Source organism: Gopherus evgoodei, chromosome 8 (genome assembly GCF_007399415.2).
Source record: "Gopherus evgoodei ecotype Sinaloan lineage chromosome 8, rGopEvg1_v1.p, whole genome shotgun sequence".
NCBI lineage: Eukaryota > Metazoa > Chordata > Testudines > Testudinidae > Gopherus > Gopherus evgoodei.
Genome location: NC_044329.1, coordinates 103,657,866 through 103,681,580, shown reverse-complemented (window position 1 = coordinate 103,681,580; position 23,715 = coordinate 103,657,866). Strand labels below are relative to the sequence as shown.

Below are 23,715 nucleotides of genomic sequence, written 5' to 3'. Positions count from 1 at the left end.
TCCTTTTAAGCTGAGTACTTTATTCCTTCTATATATAAGCATTTAAAAAAAGTCAAACTGTTTTTGTTTTCCACCTGTGACTTTAAAGATAGGCATGGGGAGTGTCTGTCGTTGTCATTTCCTGGTATCATTGTATTAACCTAGTATAATACTATTGGAAATGTAAACTATTACTCATAACCAATATTCTGAAAAAGAAAACAAAGATCCTGAAAGTGACTAATAAAGCCAATATGTAACAAATTGCACTGATCTTTTGAAGGAACCAATTAAATACATAAAGGAGACTTACTATTTTCTACTCCCTGATGGAAGGATGTGGATTAAAAAACAAAAATAAACTTTACTGGAACAAAAAGTCTTTTGTTTACCTTTATATTCCCCATCATCCTCAAAATCTGTTAGGAATCTGGACTAACTGTCAACTCTCACCTCATCCTTTATGTCTTCTTGCTGCTGAGCACTGAAGATCTCCATTGCAGCCATCAGTCTCATCATTAGCTCATCCACTGTTGTGTTACCTAGCAACAAAAGAAGATAACTTTAATAATATGAACTTCAGCTATTAAAAATGGAAAGTCATTCTAGAATTAATCCATGAGGAATAACTAGTGTTTGAAAAATGGGTGATTAGAAAATACTAATATCTCATTAGAATATTTTTAATTTGTCTTTTTGTTTAAAAATTTTAAAATGTTCCACCAGCAAACCCTAACAAGTGCAAATGTAGTCTTAATTTTTAAGTGGTATAAATCAGAGCATTTGTTTTTGTACTGATTGGTAGAATCTGTAACTTAGTTTTAATGATAATTTTCATGTCTTATGTCAGAGAAAAGAATGGTGTGAGAGGAATCAATGACTTTTTTTTAGCTTTTTGCAACTACAATATGTCACTATCTATCTAGGTAGATCTAATCTTAGGTCACATGGCAGAGGACATTACTATTAAGACTCTATTGGTAGCTAGGTTAAAAATAAAAGAGTTAAATCTGGAAAAAGATCATTCTGAACCCAAACAAACGATTCAACTCAACATTAAACTCAAAGTCAGTTTTGTTTTCAGTGATAAATTTTATTTCTCCTACAGCATATCTATTCCAGACTGCATAGTTCTCGACAGGGAAGTCCTGCATCTATGCACAAAATAAATCCAGCACAGGCCCCTGCAGTGAATGGTTCCTCATGCTGTCCTAGCAACGTGTGTCAACCTTCTTCAATAGGGTTGAAAGGTCAGTTCAGTCTCCTACCATGACCCATTTAGTCTTTGTTTTCCCTCCTGTGACCGCTAACCAGAGTGCCAACTAGTGCCACTTGTGAGTGTGATTTTGGTATGAGGCCACTTGTCCATTAGGATTAGGCAAAGACTGTAAAGTCATCTAACATGAACAACTACACAGCCTTCAGATGAGAATACATTTTAGTTACTGTCAACATGAGCTAGATTTGAACTGGTAACCGGAAGTAAAATTTTCAAGAATGCCCAAGACACTCAGGAGCTGAATTCTCATTTTCCAAAAATGGATTTAGGCCTTTAGGAGCATAAGGCTTATTGAAAGTCATTAAAACATAGGCTCTCACGTGCCTTCGTCATTTCTGAAAAGGTGCTTTTGAAAATTTACTCCTAGTCAAGATTTGAAAGGTTTTCTATAGTTCATTAGTAGAATCGTCTACTCCCCAAACAGAAACAATTGTATTTGGCCTGCTACACATGCATATGACTTCATAGGGCACTATGCATTTGATGATACAATCCTAAATGGCATTCATGTTGCATTTCTCTAGAAAACATAAAACACAGCAACATTTAATTGATGTGTCACTTTTTTGCTATAGTTTCAGTCCCACAATAAAAGGATGCATTTACTGGGGTAGATCACCATCCTAAAATTTAAGGAGCTAGTATCAGAAATCCCCACACATAATAAAATATACATCCCAGAGACTGAACTGGACTAATCTGGAATATTTTACAACAATCCTTAGACTGATTCAGCAAGATATTCACACACATGCCTAACTTTAAGCAAACAACCACCATTGACTTCAATGGGATAACTCACATGCTAAAAGTCACACACATATTTAAGTACCTGGTTGAAGTGGAGCCTATAAACCAGAGTAAATAATATAGTTATTTAATTATTTGTACAAAATAAGCAGATTTGGTAGAGCACAGAAATATTTAACCATGCATTGTCCTTAGGGGAGATAAATTCTGTGGCAGTTGGTGGAAAACGTAGATTTAGAAGTAGCCTGTTCACATTTGTTAAAAAGGAAAGTACACGCATAAATAAAAAGTAACTCTTCTGGCCAACTGATGGAAGGAGCACTGGTGATTCCTCCAGAGGAACTATCCCTCTGTCCACTCTACAGAAGGAAAGGGCAATGAGAGAAGCCAATGATTGCAACAACAAACAGATTTTCTTTCTCCAAAGAGAACCTGAGGCTAAGACTCTCCTAAGAAAATGCAAGGGGACTAGAATGAACGGAGCTAGGTATAAGAAACAAAGCAAATGAGCACAGAACTTCATAAAGGCAAACTTAAGGGTAAAGCAAAGCAACGGGATGGAAGGAATTCTGCCTCTTTGATGTATTTTAATTTGCAGTTATTGAAGAACTGCAGCCTAACGGCACCATCCAAACAACTCTTTCTCACCTGAATAGTGTCAATGAAGTCACTGGGACTACTTAAATAAGAACGAACTACTCAGGTAAGCAGCACAATCCCTCCTTTATTTGGACATTATATTAGCAACTTTGAGTCTGTCGAGGGCCTCCATTCTATAGTTAGATCTACGCAGGCGGGCTCATGCTCAAATGGAATCCCACTAAAGTCAACAGGGCTCCAATCACACAGATTTGAATGCAGGATTGGGGCCAAAATTAGCTCACACTAAATGATGAGCTAATCGCAGCTCAGTGCTCAGCACTTACAAAAACCAATGCAGCTCCCTACATATGGATTTAGGAGCCTATATTTAGCTCCTATTTTAGAAATCTTGGCCCAGACAGATTAATATCAATGCAATTCTCTATCTGAAAAAATATTAAACCATGATTTTATTATAATTATGACAATTCAATCCTTTAGTGTTACGTTACACAGCATATTTATGTACAATGGCTATTTATCTTTCTATAATGCAGTTTTTGTTCTGTAACAGGTTAATAATAAAAATTTTAAAAATCTCACGACGAAGACTAAGAATTAATAACAAAGAGGTCTTCTGACTGTTTCAATACCCATATAAGAAATAGGTCCCCACCATAAAGGAACAATTATACCTTGTATTACATTCAACACCTCATTAGACGATCGTTTTCCCATAATAATAAGGAAAAGTGGAAACTGATCCGTCTTCTGAGTTCGAATTGTTTGGGCTACAACACTTCCAAAGTGTCTAGTGCACATTGTCAGAAACCTAAAAAGTATAGAAAAACAATATAAGTTTACATTGTAGAGTTTCTTTAAGTTACAGTGGGTTTTTCAGAAAAGAATTCAGCTAATACAAATCTCTTCCTTAAAGAAATATTAAAATTTGACAATTTACTTCAGAGCTATACACTGCTTAAAATCTGGGCTGCTGTGTTCAGTTGTGGAGTTCCTTATCCCTCAAAATGTATCACAAAAAACACATTTTCAGAGATGATAGACTCCAGATGGGAGGCATTATAATAAACTTTAACTGGCAATGGCAGTGACTTATTTGATGGTGAATTCCATTTTTCTGTTCAGTATCTAGCAAATTGTTCTCTGAACAATAGAAAACTGGTTTATTGAATATTTTTTCAAGTTTTCAAAGATGATAGATTTTTAAAAATTAAATAAGGACATTACTTAATGAAAAAAGTATAAAATTACTATTATTCATACAAGAATCATAATTTAACAATGAAAACATTAAAATGTTTTAATAGGTCATAAAATTAAAAAAAACTACTTTAGAATTGTATTTTCTTTCAGAGCAGTAGCCCCTTCAGTTTCATACTTAGCAGTGTGGTCTAAAAACAATAATTCTACGCTTTTGACCAAAAAAAGCGCTCAGATATTAGCATACCGAAGTCTAGCATTAGTATTCTTAACACGATCTTGAATAAATGAAAAAACTGATAAAGCTTTTCTCTTCCATTAGAGGACTGTTTGAAATTAGCATTTCTTTCAAGAGAAAAGGGTAGCTTATGATATGTTTTCAGATCTGATGGTAAAAAGTAAATGTCATAATAATAATGAATTATGAAAGACCAAATGCAAATATAGAATGCTTTAATAAGATCCAATTTAATAAAGTCTGTAAAAATAATGGACTTTTAATAACACAGGTCACAAAAGGCAAAACAGTGGAAAATCTGAGGACTAGCCACTGGTACAGGCTTATTAATTCTTAATTATGTTCATGAAAAGCAACTTAAATCATGTGTTTTCTTATGCCTTATGATAATATTTTAGGTAACAACTGCTCTGAAATGTATGCTCTAACTGATGAGCAAAGTCCTATTGTCATATGCATTAGAAGGCAAATCTATTTGAAAAGACAAACTGCATTAAAATGTCATGTGCTCAGAATCATTTGATATCAAAATCCAAAACAGAATCAGAACACAAGTTTTAAATCAGTATACTTCTGGCTAATAAAATAGCTCAGAAATTGGGCTGAAAATTGAAAAAGTTCATCATTGTAAAAGTGGATTTGGAGTTGAAAGTGCGCAAAGTGTGTGTGTGGGGGGGAAAACAGAGCCAACTTCTGCTACAACATAATCTTAACATGGAGAAAGGACATCCTTTAGTTTGGCAACAACAAGCAGGGCGTGGCTATTAAAAACATTTCAAAGCTATAAAATGCATTTCAGAAATTTTTCCATTGCCTCCTTTGTTATCCAGGTTTACTAGATTTTTGCAGTCTGGAACCATTGTGGGTGATAGAAAACCTGCTCATTTGAAAACCTGTTAAATTTATGAGAATACACCATGACAAGCATACTCCCAGACATGAAAAGTGCTCTTATTCTTTCATGCTACTAGACTGCATAGGTGTCGCAGAGTAGCATTAACATTACGAGCCAAGTGAAGTCCCCTGAACAGTACCAGTTCAGAATGCTGACATACTCTGGACATCTGGAATATTGCACTGAATTCTGAGTACCATCTTACCAAAATGATATTCACTAACTGAAGGAAGATTGGTTAAGAGCAATACAAACGATCAAGGGACTGATTTACTAGAAATAACTAACAAGCTAAAGACACCCAGTTTAGCTAAGCTACAATAAAAGGGGACCTTATAACAGCCTACACATACATACACTTCAAGTAAAGAGAGGAGTTTTAAGTGTGGAACACTTGGGATGAAATCCTGGATCCACTGACGTCAATGGCAATACGCCATGGCAAACTGACTTCAGCAAGGCCAGGATTTCAGCCCCGTGGGTATTGCTAGAAGTAATGAAATGAAACTAAGAAAATGAAAATTTGAGGAGATATAGCAAGGAAAACTCCCAGTCAGTGATAGGTATTAAGAGTGTTGAACAGTCCCCCAAGAAGTGGTAGAAGTCTCATTGCATAGGACTTACAATTTTGCTGGACAAAACCATAGAAAGACATAAGATAAACAAAACTAGGAGGGAGTTGGACTGCATGACTTAATAGGCCTTTTACACTCTTAAACCATCATACACACACACAAAACACATTAAATATAAGATTCTAGTCATCTTCTCATTCAGTTCTGCAATGCAATGATTATAAAGTGGATTGTGTGTACACAGGCTGTATTCTTTCACCAAAATATCACACAACAAACTCATTAAGCATACCATGCTACCAAGCAGTTATCAGTATTACTTTCATACTTCTGAGAGAATTAATAGTGGCATGGAGAAAAACAAGCGTTTTATTCTCTCTCTCTCTCTCTCTCTCTCTCTCTCTCTCACAAGGGGATTTCTCATTCTCATCTAGATAAAAGTGTGCCAGTTCTTCCAGTGGATTGCCAAAGCTGCCAACAGAACTCACATTACAAATACCTGTGGAGCTCATCAAAAAGCCAGATGTCACTACTGGAAGACTTGTTTTCTGCAACAAGCTGGATTACTGTGATCTCCAACCAAAAGTGGAAATGGAGGAGTACTGGCAGAAAGGAAGGGTAAATGGCACCCTACTAGTTCCTTTGTTTTTTAATTACAAAAATATTTAGTGCGTATGTGGGGGAGATGATTTAGGGTGGGGTGGAGAAGTATGAGAAAGACCAAGATTCTTTAGGGGGAAAATTCTATAGGAAAAAAAACCAACCACTCCTGTAAGAAAGTTACAAAAATAAACTGCATAAAAATAATTCAGTGTTAAAGCAGTAGCACATTCTCTACTTCTCCTGGGAACTTTGAGTAACTAAATCAGAACTTTTAAAGCTGGGAAATAAACATACACCACTGACCACAGTTTTGTAAAAACAAATGCAAAACCAAAAACTGAAACAGGTTATGAAGATTTATCTTAATTCTTCTACGTGAAATTGTCTGGAAAGGGAATAGGATTATTAGACATATCATATCCATCAATTAAAATCTACCAACAGAGAAATACAGTTATCTAGGTGAAATAAAGGTATAGCTTTTGAAGGGCTGCTGATGGCACAGAAAGCATACAGACACACACACACCTATTCCAAATAATACTAACAAGGTGTTAAAGTTCCCTCATAAATATTCTACGTGCATGGGTCTCAAAGTAAATCAGGATAATATCTCCTCATACAAGAGAATAAAGACCACAGGAAATAGTTGACTACTTGAAGAAAATCACTGCAAGAACAGCTGCTGTCACATGACAAGCCACAAAAAACTCTGTAGTCTCTTGCAATTTTATCATGAATTAGGCAATATTTAACGTTTCTTTTAAATCTTCAGTTTCTAAATCTTGTGATCGAGAAAATCTCAACTTTCATTTAAAAATTTTTTTCTGGCCCTTGTCATTGCTGAGACAAGCACGAAAACATGAACTGTAATGGCTCAGAAGCAAATAAAAAGAATCCGAAGTTTATTGTTTTTAATAGCTCATGATTTTTAAACCAAAGTTCATGATTTTTGCTGGCCCAGTGCATGATTTTTGCATGCTTGGGGATGGCAATACTCCATTTTTTGACACTGTGCCTGGTTTTAAAATCCTAATTTTCCCTAATTCCTATACTGCTTTATATTTGAAAAGATTCTATAGGTCACAGTTTTGGGGGCAAAAAAATCTAGCACATCTTAACATTATGATAATGCATTCAGAAGAGCCATTTCCAAAGCTAAACATCTAGGCCATTTTCATATTTGCCTCACCCCACCCCGTAACAGGCACAAAAACACTTCAGAAGCAGCATTACTGGGAAAACTCATGAAAGGAGCCTGAGTAATCCCAGAGAAGATGCGGTATATAAGGTCATGAGCGTACGCACAGACACGTACTAATTGTGCCACCATTTTTGCTCTGTAACTTGAGAAGGACTTCAACATTCATAGCATGGATGGCCTGGTCACAGCAATCAACCACCATTCTCTTTCTGCTGGATCATTTTGGCCTTTAACACTGGATCATGAAGTACTATTCACTTGCTTATGGGACCTGGCACAGTCAAGTGGAATTGTTTTTAAATTGGCTCTGGTTGTTCTTTTTGGGGTGATTCGAAGAGTAGCAGTGAGGGGTAACTTTTCTACAGGCCCTCATCTGTAGAGTCCTCTCACAGGGATTGACTGTATTGCCCCTCTTAATCAACATCTATGTGAAACTACTAGGGGAAATTGTGGGAAATTGCAATGCCATCAGCATGCAGAATTCACTCAGCTCACCTCCTCAAGCAATGGTGACATTGCAACCATATGCAAAATGGAGAGGAGCTGCCTTGAAGAAAGAGGCATTTTGAGGAATTAGCTATAAAGGCTACCTTGTGTGACAATGAAGATCTCTCTCTTGATGGTTAAGTGGTATGCAGCTCAGAGTACTGCCCAGCTCCTCACTGCTCCTAGATGCTCAGGTACCACCAATGGCCAGAAAGGCCTTCAGTCATCGTCAGCTGGCCAAATGACTAAGCTCATTTGTCACTGCAGTGGGCCTAGAATCAGTCCATGCATTTGTCATGTCCAGATTAATCTTTCACAGTTCAGTCTTCCTGGGACGTTTCAGAATGACACTCAGGAGCAGCAGCTAACGCAGTAGGCGGCAGCCTACCTTGTAAACAAAGCTGATTGATGTGAACATATCAACACCTGTCGTCTGCCTTGGGTACCATCTTAATCTTCAAAGCCCTGAATGGGCTATGGTGCATCCAAACTAAAGCATGGGCTCCTGGGAAATGAGCTCTAAAACTCTTCTGATTCTTACTGGTGGAGGTTCTGTATCTGTTATAAGACAATGAAGCTGGCCAGGAAGAGTTTAATAAAAGCTAAAGTAAATACAGTGTATTATTTTAAATACTGCAGTATGTACTGAGTGAAGGATTTGGCTTGTTACAGTAAAAAAAATAAACGTAGTTACATAGAAAACAACCCCTTCCTGCATTAAAAAAAATCAACTCCAACATATTCATGTATAAAAGTTTGTAACCTGCTTACCAGTTTAATATCTTCTTCACCTCTAAAGACTTTTTAAAATAGCTTGAAACTTAAAATATAAAGGAATTTAGCATAGGACCGACCGTTCTCGAGAACTGAGTTCTCTATATTTGCCCAAAGATGTATGACACAGGCAGCAGCACTGCCTACCTCTGTTAATCCTGATTCAGTCAAACCACCTGTAGGAGTGAGAGCAGTTGAGTCTCCGTGCCCATTCTGCCAAAAGAGATGATAACTGTGACACTGTTTTTAAGAGATGTGGACACCTGACTTACTGACAACTGGATTGAGACCATCAATTTATTTCACGGAGGCAACAGAACAGCCATTATATGGTAACAACTTTCAAACTCATGGTATTGAGGTGAACAGCAACACATACACTCCATTATCCATCTCAGGTCTCATCCAGTTCTCCAAGACATTAGGATTTTAAAAAATCTGACGGGCTATTAGTGCATAACCTGGTTTAAGTGAAAAGATTTCAAATAGTTAATTCTATTTTACCTTTAGATTAAATCAATAAACTCATTCAATTAAAGACAGTGCAGAGTAAGTGGTGCTTTACCACTGAACAGCATACTCTGAATGCACACAATGGAATCCTGATTTTTTATTATGGACGCTGGTGCCACTGTCTTGCAAATTCTTCATGGGTTCAGAGAAAAAAATTTAGCTTCGTCCTTTCCTTTCTCTTTCTGTAAATAAGGCTTATTGTACATATTTAATAAAAATAATTTCTCAATTACATCTCCAGATTTATGCTTCTATTCCTTCAAAGTTTAAATATTTTATTACGTAAAACTTGCCTTATACTAAAAGAAGACATTTTATACAATTCCAGAATTTGCAGTCAAATTATTTAAAACCATTACCAAGCTTTTACCGAATGGAGAGAATTTTCTGAACACAAATGTTTCCAATATCAATGCTCAAAATACCTATAGGACTATTCAGCATCACTTAAAATACTGTACTTTTGCATATATTTTGCTAACATATTGTTTATGTCTGAAAGGTGATATTACTGATCTCTCTCATTTTTAAAAAATAATGATATTGAAATGGAGAAAACACAAAGTGCAATTTAGCCTTATATTTTATCCTTGTGAGTTCAATACTGGAAAAGCACATATAAATAATTTAAATTCAAGTGCCATATAATTTAATTCTGATGTGCTTGTGCAATGGCCACTGATATCAGTAGTGTTACAGGGGATCAAGAGCTATGTATAGACTACACTTATATCATTAAAAAAATCTATGATGCTAAAGTATTGGAAATCTAGCAAATTTTCTTCAAAATACAGAGATGAAATCTCATTCCAATCCCAATCTGATGAGAAGAAATGCAAAAAACAGTTCAATAAATACGAAAAAGTACATAGGATTTGAGACCATCTTTTGTAATTTTTTTTTTTTTTTCAATTCAGCAGTCACCCAATGTGCAATAAGCAGAAGCTTTATTTGGATTCTCCATTATAACCTACTCCACATTTGTATAAATATTCCTATAGTTATTTCCTAAATTGGATATCAGGATGACACAAAATTTCTGTTTTCTACATTCTAAGACCATTACAACCTCTAAGTCCCATTGGTCTTCAGTCCTCAACCCAACTAAAGTTGTTATGAAAGAGCAGGATTTAGATATTTATATATCTCATCAGGTCTAACTTACTTAAAGAAACCGTAAAACTTTAGAAGGATCTGTGATGTTGGAAAAGAAGTTGCAGCCTCTTTCTAAAGCATAAAGAAAACTACGGTGAATATTAAATATGCGAGACTCCTAATTATTTTTAATATTAATTTTATACTCTGCAAAGTCAACAGAAATCTCATTAAAATGTTAATTTAAGAATAACATTTTATGTATTAGGTATTTAAATGAAAAAATGTTAAATATGAGGCTATGCAATAGTGTATTAAACAAGCTTGCTATGTATGGTCTTCATAGTACACTGTTAGCACCTTAAGTAGTTAAGTACCATGCCTTCTAGGGCCATAGTTATTGACTCAGGGAGGAATGAGAAACAGACACAAGGGTGTGGTTAAAAAGCTAAAGGCTGCATCTAACATCAAACTAAAGGAGTCCCCAAACTGCCCAGCAGAGACTGGTCCAGTGGAATTTGCAACAATGGCCATGAAAGGAGCAGGCTACGCTTAGTTTTCACATGCAAAATGTTTAGGAATTCCGCTCCAAAGCAGAGATCTCAATCACCCTTCCCTCATGCAAGGTTAAAGGATACAGGAGAGAGATATCTCAGTCTGAACGAGACATGGAAGCTCTCCCTTCATTCTGCAGGGTACAGCATGGTTAAGACAATACCCTTAAGGCTGCATGCCAGGGTTCACACTTGAAGCTGGCCACTGCTAAAACCAATTCCACCATCCACCACTGGACACCTGATAGAATCATTCATAAAAATATAATCAAAACATACCCTGGTCCCTGTCTGGACTACTAGGTTCTAAGAGGAAAGCAAAACTGATCCACTGCACTTGACAGTCAGCAGTTGGAAAAATTCTTCTAGGGGTCTGGGTGAGCCGAAACACACCAGAAACCTACCACAATAAAAACATAATGCAGCTAACCACTATACCAACACAAGGGGTGGGCAGTTTGGATGTCAAAGCAGTGTCAGCCCTAATCCAGGAGGAAAGAAATATGCACTCTGCATTTCCAGATGGGAATGTCCCTGTTCAATCAGGGATGTTGTGAAGACCAATAGCAGCTGCAAGAGTAGGTAGAAGTGCCCCTGCATTATCTCCCAGTACCATCCATATCCAGGCCTTCTAGTTCAGTTTTAGGCCTTACTATAGTATATAAACTGCTCTCTTTTTATTTGTTGATTGACGACTTCTGGTGAGGGAGTCAGGTCAAGCATTCTCAGGGGCTTCAATACCATTTGATCGTAAGGTTTTGTGGAGGCAGCTTTATAGATTTAAATGGAGTTGTGCTTGATTGACTTCCCTTTTTCCTCTCTGAGCCCTCGTCCAGACTAACCCGCGGCATCGGCGGGTTAAAATCGATTGCTCGGGGATCGATATATCGCGTCTAGTCTGGACGCGGTGTATCGATCCCCGAGCGCGCTTACATCGATTCCGGAACTCCATCAATCCGAACGGAGTTCCAGAATCGACACGGAGAGCCGCGGACATCGATGCGGCGCTGTCCAGACTGGTGAGTACCTCGATTTTAGAAATTCGACTTCAGCTACGTTATTCTCGTAGCTGAAGTTGCGTATCTAAAATCGATTTTAATTCCTAGTCTGGACGTGGCCTGAGAGATCCCAGAGGTCAGTGCATGGCACTTGCTCTTCTGCCTCCCCTCTCTCGCCAGAGTTCTGTTCTTTCACACTCCCTCTTCAACAAATGTGAGAGGCTATAAGAACTGAGAGTGAGAGTGCATAGGCTGCACTGTCATTGATAGGCTTATGACTCACATCTTTGCATCTCCTTTTCATTACGCTTGGTTTGATTGGCCACATCTTGGTGAGATATAGTTGGACAAGAGATAGCTGGCTAACACATGAACACGTTAAGAGAGATGTGTGGCTGGTTGGCTACGAGACACCTCCAGAGCAGCAGTTGGTTAGATGTGCTTCCTCAGTTAAAGGGATATGCCTGACTTTCATTAACAAAATTTATTTTCCAATTGTTAGATTGAATCCTCAGTTCTGCTTGGATATTCAGGTATCAACAATGGCCAAGATAGTTTTATACATTTGCATGTGCTGAAGAGATTATCTTTACATTACTTAAAAAAGTGGTAGGCACTTAAAGGAAAGAGAAAAGGACAAAGTCCCCACTGCAAAAAGCTCGCAATCTAAGTTTAGACACAATAAACAAAGTATTGTGACCTTTCCTTCCAGATGTGGACTTCCCCACATGACTTTGTCATTTCAGACTGGATCACTACAATTCACAATACAAGGGGCTCTGCCTGAAGACCACTTTCAGTTTCAGCTACTGTAGAGTAAAATGCAGCTACCTGTTTTCTTAAGAGTGTTTTCTGTATGGAGCACATTACAGCTGAGCTCCATTTACTACACACATTTCCAATACATTTGTGGGTTCAGTTCAAGGGGCTGGTTTTGTGCTATAAAGCCCTTTGTGGTTTTAAATCTTATATTGCCTTAACTAACAGACCAACTCTCCCCTGCTCCAGGTCAACAGCAGAGGGCAGTTCTGACTGATAGTCCTTATATATGTCCAGGACTGAAAGCACAGCATTCCCAACTCTGGATCTCACTTTCCTCACTGATCCAGCTGAGCCCAAATTAGTCTACCTTCAGTCAAGTTCTTAGGTATTCAGAGGCTTTTGTCTTAAGAGGTTTGAAAGGCAACTGGGTGTGAATTTAAGTTTTTACTGGTGTGGTTCTGAGGTGTTGATACTTGATGTGTCAGATTTGCATATTAAATTTATATACACTGTAGTTTAAAATTTTTGAAATGTGCCCAGAGGACAGTGATAGGCATGTCTTATTAGCTAAAAATTATGTATATTAATCAGCTCAATGGAGAGAATTTACTTTTTTCCCCTCACTCATGTGCCTCAACATAATGTGGAACCTAGCAATCATGACTAAAATAAAATACATTCTGGTTTTAGGTTTTAAGGCTTCTGAATCTGTTTAACAAATATTTTTAAACTAGAAATTTAAAATCACCTCAAAGAAAATGCATTTTAAAATAAGGATATTTTACCTTTTCTGATGAGAGTCTGAAGTATTATAAACAGTTTAACCATCATCTATATACAGGATGGGTTGTTCCCAATCTAAAGAGACAATCACCTTTTATCCTTTTCCTTTTTTCTTCGTCTCAGTGCTATTAGGAAACTATTCACAAGCACAACCCTGAACAATACTATGCAGTAATTATGACTAGATGACAAAGAGATGTGAACAATTACTGAGCCCATTTTGAAACCCTATACTAATAAAGTCATTAGATGCTGCCCTTGCCATGATCCTTCTAAAAGCTTCTGAAGTTACAAGAACACACGGCATTGTTTGTAGGGACAATTGCTGCTGGCAGAATGCAAACCTTGAGTTAAACCATGCTGCAAATTGATCTTGACATTCTGTTAAGACTGCCACTAAAATCAAAAGCAAAGTAGAAAAGGAGAAAATGAGCGGGTGGGATTTAATCATGGAACAGGAGGGTTCCCTCCTCACCTTCTTTCCTCCTCCTCCTCAAAACAAACCATAGAGAAAATGACAAACTCGCCTGGTGTTTGGGAACCTTTATTTTTAAAACATTAATTAGACTCTTGACCTGGCTGATTCTAGTGACTAGCACTGTATTGCTTTTAAAGGATATTAAACAAAATGTTGCAAAAAGAATAGGTAGGTTTGACAAAACCGCATAAAAAAGCTTGAGTGTGCACTGAAAGTCTTAATGCCCAAAGAACAAGTCCATCTGGTTTGCAAGCTACCTATACAGAATCTATATTCAGTCCCTGGGAAGCAGTCAGAAATTAACAATGATTGAGTCCAGAACACATAGACCCCACACCTGCAGTATGTGTGTTGGAGGATCAAATTTGGACTGGAGAGCTAGAGTATTATAGTCAACTGGTCTTTATCCAGGCATGCATCATTCATTAGGTTAGTACTAAGGGTCAGCAACTGTGAATATGGCTAATCCTCGATGATGGAAATTGCAGGTGAGGACAACCTGCTGTTGAGAAGTGCTTTAGTCAATTAACTCTTTACTAAGATTCAGCAAAGTGAAAAACTATCATTTGAACATTAAGACTAACAAGCACCTGTCAGCACAACTGAGAAAAGTTGGCAATGTCTTGAAATATTGCACCCAAGGGCTTGGGGTTCAAAAGCTAAGAAGCTAACAGACACTCTAGTTGCTTGTTTTGTGTGTTTGCTCATGTATTATATATACATACACACTAGTGGGAGTAACCTTTATTTGGCACTACCTTAACCTGGGCATTTAACATTCTCCCAAAGAAGCTGTTTTTATATAGTGTGTGTATATGCATATGTATTGTGTGTATAGATGTACATATACATTATTAAAAAAATGAGAAGTACTTGTGGCACCTTAGAGACTAACACATTTATTTGGGCATAAGCTTTCATGGACTAAAGTCCACTTCATCAGATGCATGCAGTGGAAAATACAGTAGGAAGATAGATATCTATATCTATACCTATATCTATCTACACACACACACACACACACACACACACACACACACACACACACACACACACACACACACACACACACACACACAGAGAACATGAAAAAATGGGTGTTGCCATACACACTCTAATGAGACTAATAAATTAAGGTGGACTATTCTCAGCAGGAAGAAAACAAAAACTTTTATAGTAATAAGCAGGATGGCCCATTTCAAACAAATACATTACTGCGTTCATTCAAGCCCCCTTCCCCCCCCCCACAACTACATAAAAACAATGTTATGCAGGTTGCAAAGTCAAGCATCTGATAGCGGGGAAATGCCAGATTTACGGTTGTCCCTGCAACCTTCACTGTGTCCCCTTGTGTGTCCATGCCGGAAGCAGAGATCCTATAGATAAAGTATTTTGTAATCATGTGATTAAAGACCTCATCATAATGAATACATACATAGGGGAACAAGTCAGATTGCATAGACAGCAATATATCTGGCATTTCCCAATTTGTCAGTGCCTGACTTTACAACCTAAACCTTTTAACTTAGATTTTTATTTTTATATGTAATATCCTAGGGGGGGAGGTTAAAAGGAAAAAGTTAAAACAAAATGTATTGGATACAACTTTAACAGCTCCCTCATTATACATCATCAGCACCCTAAACTTTCAGTACTGCAGCACAGACTTATACTATTTTAGCTACAGGAATAACAATATCAGCTGGCAGCTGGAGAAGGCAGTTATTCCAGAAGGGCAGTGTATGGTCTGGTGATGCCATATGCTGGATCCAGAAGAGTTGCTGGGAGTACTCTGGCCTGCCTGTCTCTTTCCCCCACCCATCTGGTTCCTGTTCCATGTGGTGCCACCAGAGTGGGGGGCGGGCTGCTGTGGTCATGCACTAGGGTCCCTGTGGTGTGGTCAGAGCTTTCTCTTGACATCACTGCTACAGCTACTCTGAGAGGTGTTCCCAGTGCAGTACATGCTGCTGATGTTTTAGCTGTGGCATGGTCCCAGTTCTTCAGGATATTAATAGTCAGTTATGGATTTGCCATAAGGAACACAAGTGACAAAGAGAAATGGTCATTTTTAACAGTTTATAACTCAGCCAAACCGAATGGAATTTAATAGGGCAAGTGCAAGTCATGTCACTAGCCCTGGGGCTTTGTCTCTGGTGAATTTCAAAGACCTCCTGCAAACAATGGAGGTGTTAGGGCTTTGCAAAAAGAAAAAAAAAGGTGATCTTTATAATGGAGAGCATTAAACAAGCTAAATACAAGGGTTACCACTGCTCATTCTGCAATAATGCATGAGCACATACAGCAATGTCTGAAAAACACACTTGAAAATACATCCTTAACGAAAACATTGAGAATGGTTGAAAAATTCCCAAGTTCAGATAATATCAAATAAAGTTTAGTCCTCTAATGGACATATAACTGCAGCGGGGTGCCCAGACTTGTATCTGGAATACGGTGCATTGACAGACATCTAGTCTCTTTAGCCCCATGCCATGATGGAGGAAGGTTGCATCTGCTCCTCTAACCACCCTATTGAAGTACTCCCTCCTGGTTGACCCTCCCCAAGCCATCTAATTCCAAGGACAGCAAGGACATTTTCACATCTCTTTTGTCTTTCTTTAGTTTTTCTTCTGGGCTCAGTCTGAGCTTCTCAGCAGTTTCTGATACTAGCTGGATTTTGCTGCAGTAAACAAGTGACATTACTATAGATCACCTGCTCCAGGACATGACACATGATTGGTTCATCTTGTTAGCCCATGGGATTAAGTGAACTTGCTTGGCCTTGGACAGTATATACAAATACTGAAAGGGGAGGGAAGCCAATGACAGTAGAGGATGGCCGTAGGTTCTTCATCCCCACTGCTGCTAGGATCTAGTATCACTCTTATGTATTATCTTGCTAAGGTCAGTTGTATATTCTGTTGTTGTAGCCATGTTGGTCCCAGGATATTAGCGAGAAAAGGTGGTTGAGGCAGTATCTCTGTTGGCAAAAGAGACAAGCTACGCCGAGCTCTTCTTCAGGTCATAACTCAGCTCAGTATAGCTCGAAAGCTTGTCTTTTTTACCAACTCAAGTTGGTCCAATAAAAGATATTATCTCTCCCACTTTGACTCAGTTGTATCTCTTGGCATTTATAAATAAACTGGTGCCTGTACTCAGCAATCCCAGTCCTAACGAGTAGCTGCATATTTAAATATTGAATTCAGGAAATGGAAAAGCTAATGTTATAATAGCAGCATTAACTGATCCACAAAGCACATATACAGTATTTTTGATAACTGAACTGTTACATTTATACCTTAGCATATACAGTCAATCTACCTTTTGTTTTAATTTGTCATTTCACCAACAGCAAAATGCTTGCTTTCTAGGGTTAAGATGATTTGCCCCACTGACATGTCAAATAAATAGTATTTTTTGTTTGTTACTATCATTAGTACCAAAAATCAACTAAAATGACTTAACAGCTGACACCTAAACTCTAACTCACAAATAACAAAGTTACCAAAAAATTAACTCACTGAACACTAAAATACAGGGAATAAGAAATCTCTTCCTGGGGGATTCTTGTACAATAAAGTAAAAATAGTAGGTTTTTCTCCTAAATTAAGTTACCTATTTTATTATATCAGTTATTTTATACTTCTGGGTCTTTATACATTCTGGTTCTTTTATTCCAATGTTTTTACCAGTTATGAGAAACTTTTTAGCCTATCTCAGCCAAATAAAACAACAAAAACAATCAGAACCTGCAGCATTTACTTAAAGTGATTGCTCACTACCCTGTCAAACTTGTATCAGAGACAAGGAGCCTTGAAAGTCAAAATGGAACATCTAGTTTACTGTATTAATTATAACAGTCTTCCTATTTGACAGCATAGCAGTCCACATGTAGGTGTAGCTTGAAAACTTTTTAGATATAAAAAAACACATCTCATAGTCATAGTGCTAATTAACTGGCATGATTTCTTGTGTCATTGAGAGCAACAGTGATTACCAAACACTTGGGCTTACAAACTCAGTTCCTGCTTTTGTTCCTGCCGAAGTAATTTACAAAACTCCCACTGACATACTTCAGTGGTTGCTGAGTTGATGGGGCCAATACGGTTGAATCCTGTAAGAAGTTGAGCACTGCTGGATTAAGGCAATGCAAGGCTCGAGGCATATCAGAACTGACTGAAAAATGTTGTTAGAAAATGGTGAAAAATCTCAACATTTCGAAGCAGTTTCTGTTTCATAGGGCTCAAAATGGATGTCTTTTAAACAATATTTTAAATCTAAATCATTACCGAAACACTTTTCTGATGATGAATAGACATCCATACTATGACTTCTGACTATAATTCATTAAAAAAAATAATAAGTAGGGCCCTACCAAATTCATGGCCATGAAAAACACATCACGGACTGTGAAATCTGGTCCCGACTGTGAAATCTCGTCTTCTGTGTGTCTATACTATACAGATTTCACAGGAAAGATCAGTGTTTCTCAAATTGGGGCTCCGGACCCAAAAGGAAGTTGGGGGGGTCACAAGGTTATTTTAGGCTATTTATTTAGTGGCATGGTATGGTATTAACACCATTATTCTGTGCTGCTGCTGGCGGCAGCTCTGTCTTCAGAGCTGGGCTCCCGGCCAGCAGCTGCCGCTCTCCAGGTGCCCAGCTCTGAAGGCAGTGAGGCCACCAGCAGCAGCGCAGAAGTAAGAGTAGCAGTACTGCAACCTCCCCTACAATAACCTTGAGACCCCCTCAACTCCTTTTTGGGTCAGGACCCCTACAATTACAAAACCGTGACATTTCAGATTTAAATAGCTGAAATAATATTTACAATTTTTAAAATCCCATGACTGCGAAATTGACCAAAATGGACAGAGAATTCGGTAGGGCTCTAACTACATAAGGTTATTACAACGCTTTTAAAAATGTTTTTAATTGAAAATATCATTGTTGCTAAGGAAAGATTGTGGCAATAGACTTTTTCTTCTTATTAGCTGAGAACACTTGATTCTCTCTCTCTCTCTCTCTCTCTCTCTCTCTCACACACACACACACACACACACACACACACACACACACACACACACACACACAGGCCCACACGCCTGTTTTCTTGAACATCAGAAGTCACTATATCGTGAAGTTATCCCATCGATAGAGCTAAATACAATATGTTGGGCTGCTATGCCTTAGAGTCAAAAATTTTGAGATCTCTGTACGCTACCAATAGCTCTGACCATTAATAACATAACATGCTCGGTCCTTATAAAACAGGCAACTGGTTGTATTGTGACTGGATTATGTTGTAGGCCCTCATCCTGCAATGGAACCTGTTAGCACAGGACTTTATGCCTGTGGGGGATCCTTATTTACTCCACTGGGACTCTGCATAGGATTACCAGTCCATGTCAGTGATTCCAACCTTTAAACAGCGTGAAAACAGCAGGAAACAGAAAATCAGAGTATCTCAGGAGAGGCTACATAATTTTCTGTCTAGGTGGGGAAAGAAATTATCCTTAGCAGACAGCCTCTCTTCCTTGCCAAATTATTCACAATACAACAGTGAAAGCTGTCCTTTTACTGCAGTATAGTATTCCTGGTTTGAGATGTCCCACAGAATTACATTTCATCTACCAGAATGTATAAAATAAATGGGACTGATTCTCCTCCGCATCACACTAATTTTATACGCATGCAGCTCCACTGGCATCAATGAAATTACTCCTGAATTAAACTGGCATAAGAGAAGTAGATCCATATTATGTTTTCCCTTCTGCTTGAAGATTTAAGTATAATTGTAGAGATGCACAACATTTTGTATATAATTTATTGTTATCCAAGTTTAGTAGTTAAACAATGATGCTAATGAGTGTTTATCTATTTATGGCACTGCCCACTGCGTACTGGGCAATTTCCAAACAGAGAAAGAGGCATAGTTCCTGCCCAAGAAGCTCATAACCTAAGTAGTAAGATGTAATATTATATATAAACAATGAATCATGCTACTTTGTGCTAATGTGTCTTGTTTACCCCTTACTAATTTTTAACCTCACTGTTAATATGACCATTTCTTTGTTGTAAGATGTTACCAGAAAGCAAAAAAAGAAGGCTTAAGAATCCTATCATGCTACACAATCAGTGACTAGATTCACTGAGAATAGCTATAAAGCCTTAAACAAGCCCTTTATTTTGTGTTTTAAAAGTGTCATAAGGAGTTAATAGGACACAGCTGTACAGGCTCTTTCTAACAAGCAGCTTCTGTCGCTTTGGTCACCACAGGTGTCTCTATAACCTGCAAACTCTTATTACTAGTGTATCAAAGTTGTGCTACTTAATAGACTTCTTTAGTCAAACACAACAAAGCAATTACATGGCTGTTGATTGTCAGTCATAAAAAACTCCCTCAAACACAGTTTTTCAAAAGAAACTACACTGCAATTTTTTGTCATTGTAAAATAAAAGAAACTAGTGAATTAAATGGAGAACAGAACAATATAACAGCAGGTAGTCAACCGAACTTAGCCACTACAGATGGTTTAGAAATAGTGTTTCCTTTTACATCAAGTTGGGGGATAAAAGAAAAGGAGGAGGCTTCTTACTGCCAATGAATGGCAATACCAAAAGATTTAGCCAAGTCTCCAGTCTCTGTATTTGGCCTCATGAAAGACCCTAGATACTTCATTTTTATCTGTGTTTGATATTGCTTTTTTCAGCACCTTTAACTAAGTGTGATTAATACAATGATGTCATTAAAACAAATAAAAGGAACTAAAAGGATGGGAGGCTTTTGCAACACTGAAGATATTCAAGGTGAAGTTAAGATACCCTGTGAAACAGATCACAATGGTTTGGTTTTTTTAAAGTAAATTACTGCACAAGAATATTGCTCTGTTTTACTCTGACACCCTTCATCTAAAGAAAAAGTAACACAATTTACAAGTTTGAGGAATAAGAATGGATAAAGTCTATATTCAGAAATCCAGTTACTACTGAGCCACAGGGCAACAGGAACACAAATCTGGATGATTTGTAATTGTTCAATAATAATTTGAATTAGGTAACAACAATGAAGGTGCCCTTAAGTGAATTAATTTAACCTCTTTTGTTCACAAAACAGCACATTATTTTTGCATTACCACACCCAAAATAGCATCACAGCAAGTGACAGTCATATGTGCACTTCAAACATGATGAAATGAAGTTCACATTAGAAACTCAAACAGGCCTGACTTTAAAACCTTCATCATTTTTACAGACATCACGATCAACAGACCAAATAAACATATCCCAACATCTACAGGACAGAATTGTTTTTATATTAAGATATGAATGGATTGCTGACTACGTGCAAGTGAATCTGTGGTATAAGTCAAATACATCAATCAGTTTGTAGTAGAATTAAAGCTATTACCTACCTAGCTGAGTGGTCTACAAAGCACTTCCTTAAAATTATTTTGTTAGACACCATTTAACTTATTAATAGATGTTAAATTTGCATTGTGATTTTTGATTGCTACCAAAAGATATTTGACAGAATTGTTTTGTTCATATCAGTCACATGAATTGTTCCCTTTATAATTGGTTTTATAATTTTTTTTTTAAATATCTTCTATTTAAGATGATAATTTTTCCAATTGCAGTAACAAAAATAATTCTGACAGGGTCCCCAGGTAGTTAATTAATATAATCACCTCTCATTGTCAATCAGCTGGTGTTGCTCACTCATTGTGGCAGTTCAAAACAAAAATCTTAAAAATATGGTTCTAGTGCTCTAATGCTTGCAAAGGAAGATGTGAGAAAATAAATTAAATCTGCAATGAAAGAAACAGTAAACAATTTCCCAGACTCTACAACAACAGTGAGTGATCTTATAATGAGAACAAAGAGACTCAGATTCTCAGCTGGTGTAAACTGGCACAGCTCCATTGACTTCATTGGAGCCAGGCTGACTTAGACTAGAGAACACAGAATGGATTTTTTTATTTAAATAGACACCAAGACACAAAACATTTGTTACACAGACATGGCAAGCTTCCTTGAAACAAAAGCAGCTCAGCTCACAACTCAAACTGTATTACCTTGCTCGGTTCGCTTCTTTTGTCATATCCCATGCCCAGGTTATGAAGTTCTGACTCAGATATGAAACAATAGATTCGGCACAAAGCATTTGTGAGCAGAACACATTGGTTAGTACGCTTTCATCATGGTGGAGGTAGATAGCAAGAAGCTTTCTCTGCAAAGACAGGAGAAAATACTGATCAGTGAAAACACCTGTCTAAGAAGTCTGTTTTGTAACTTAAAATGGCTACTGTAGGTTTGTGTGTTAGTGAGCACAAGACTATCTACAATGCGAGGCTGACAACATAAACAAAGGCTGTTTCTGTAATGTTCTGATTCAGCTGTTTCATACAGTTTAGTAACATGGAAAGAGAAAGATCGAACTCTTGCAATTAAAGTCAAAGTACCCTCCATCCCCCAAAATCCACTCAAATATTTTTAATCCGAATAGTCAACATTCTCTTTCAAAATCCAAGCAAAGGCCCAAAAGTGAATTTTTCTTCTTATTTCCAAAAAGTGATTTGGGATATCCTTAAAGTAGGTTAAGATTAAAGATATGCATTTTAACACAAAAAATAAAAAGCTTATTTAAACAAAAGTACCTGCAGTAAACATCTGACAACCTCCTGAAAAATGCATACCAAGGAACATCCATTTCACATTTAGGTCTGAGAATGAACTAACTCATTTTGGCTTGCTGCACAGTAAATACAGTATTGAATACAGTCCTCATTTACCAAAAACATACCTTTTGTCACAACGAAGTAAATTGTAAATGTTCAGCTTAACAAAATGATACTGGATTGTTGTTAGCTTGGCTGTTGCCATAAGAGAGCCAAGTTTGGAAACAAATTATGATTTCCCATTTTGCTGAAGACTAGGCTATTTTAGAGATTTTGTACTTGTAAGGGAGAGGATCACCTCTGCATAGTTCTTCGGAAACCAGTATGTAAATCTGCAATGAAGGTAGCCAACAATGCAACTGTGCATCCTCCCCATAATATGGAGATGTAATGGCAGACCACATGTCGGGAAGGGAAGTGACTGGTATATCTGCATGTACAAAGGGGAAGAAGGTGGGGTGGGAATAATATAGAGAAAAAGATGACTGGGGAAAAGACCATGCTCTGATATCTGGTAGCTGAATAAATCAAACACATAGTTTTTGAAAAGCAACAGAAAACCACAAAAATGATTGTTAGGGACATTATTTAAAAATACCGCTTAAACATCCATGTTGAGATGGCAAGTGACAAGTATGGCAAATGGGTGAGTGTCTTTGCATATAATTTTTATAAAGGTAATTGAAAATCTATCCATAAGAAGTAACATCTGCGTAGGATATTGATCTGGTACCTTGCATTAATATATCAAGATATGGGATACAATTTGGGGGCAATTCATTTTTAGAAAAATCAGTATATTTATAATGTAGAACACTGGCTATGGGTAAAGCTTAGGAATGTCTGTTTAAACAAAAAGAAGAGTACACTTGAACATTAGACTCTGAGAAAGGGATTAGTAATATACAATAATGTTTGTCTGATTTAATTTAAATGTTCTTCAGAACCAAATACACATGTGCCAGGAAAGGCCATTAATAAGCCTAACATGCAGAGTTCCATATAAGTGCAGCCAACAGTGTTGACTGAAACTAAACTTGAAAATCCAGGGCACTAATGCACAATATCAAGCAATAAAACAGCATCTTTGTGGTGATATTTAATTTAAAAAGAAGAAAGAGACAGGGAAGATCAGGCACTGTCTGTTTTTGAGGATCAGCCGTTCTGCATTTCAAAGCATCGATCCCTGCAATATCCAGGTTACTGTGCTAGAATCTCGACTATTATATAGCAGTTGTAAGAGAGGGAGGGCAAAGATGTGTTTACTC

General features: G+C 37.4%; 1 protein-coding gene across 3 annotated transcripts in view; it reads right to left on the bottom strand.

Annotated features, from left to right (window-relative positions):
* FAF1 (Fas associated factor 1) overlaps positions 1–23,715 on the bottom strand; it is a 307,409-nt gene that overhangs the window by 63,776 nt on the left and 219,918 nt on the right. For all 3 annotated transcript variants that reach the window (XM_030571511.1, XM_030571512.1, XM_030571513.1), the window contains 3 exons: positions 21,845–21,999; positions 3,286–3,422; positions 433–521 (listed from right to left, as the gene is read on the bottom strand). In XM_030571511.1, coding sequence (XP_030427371.1) covers positions 433–521; positions 3,286–3,422; positions 21,845–21,999 — 381 coding nt within the window. The remainder of the gene's footprint in view (positions 1–432; positions 522–3,285; positions 3,423–21,844; positions 22,000–23,715) is intronic.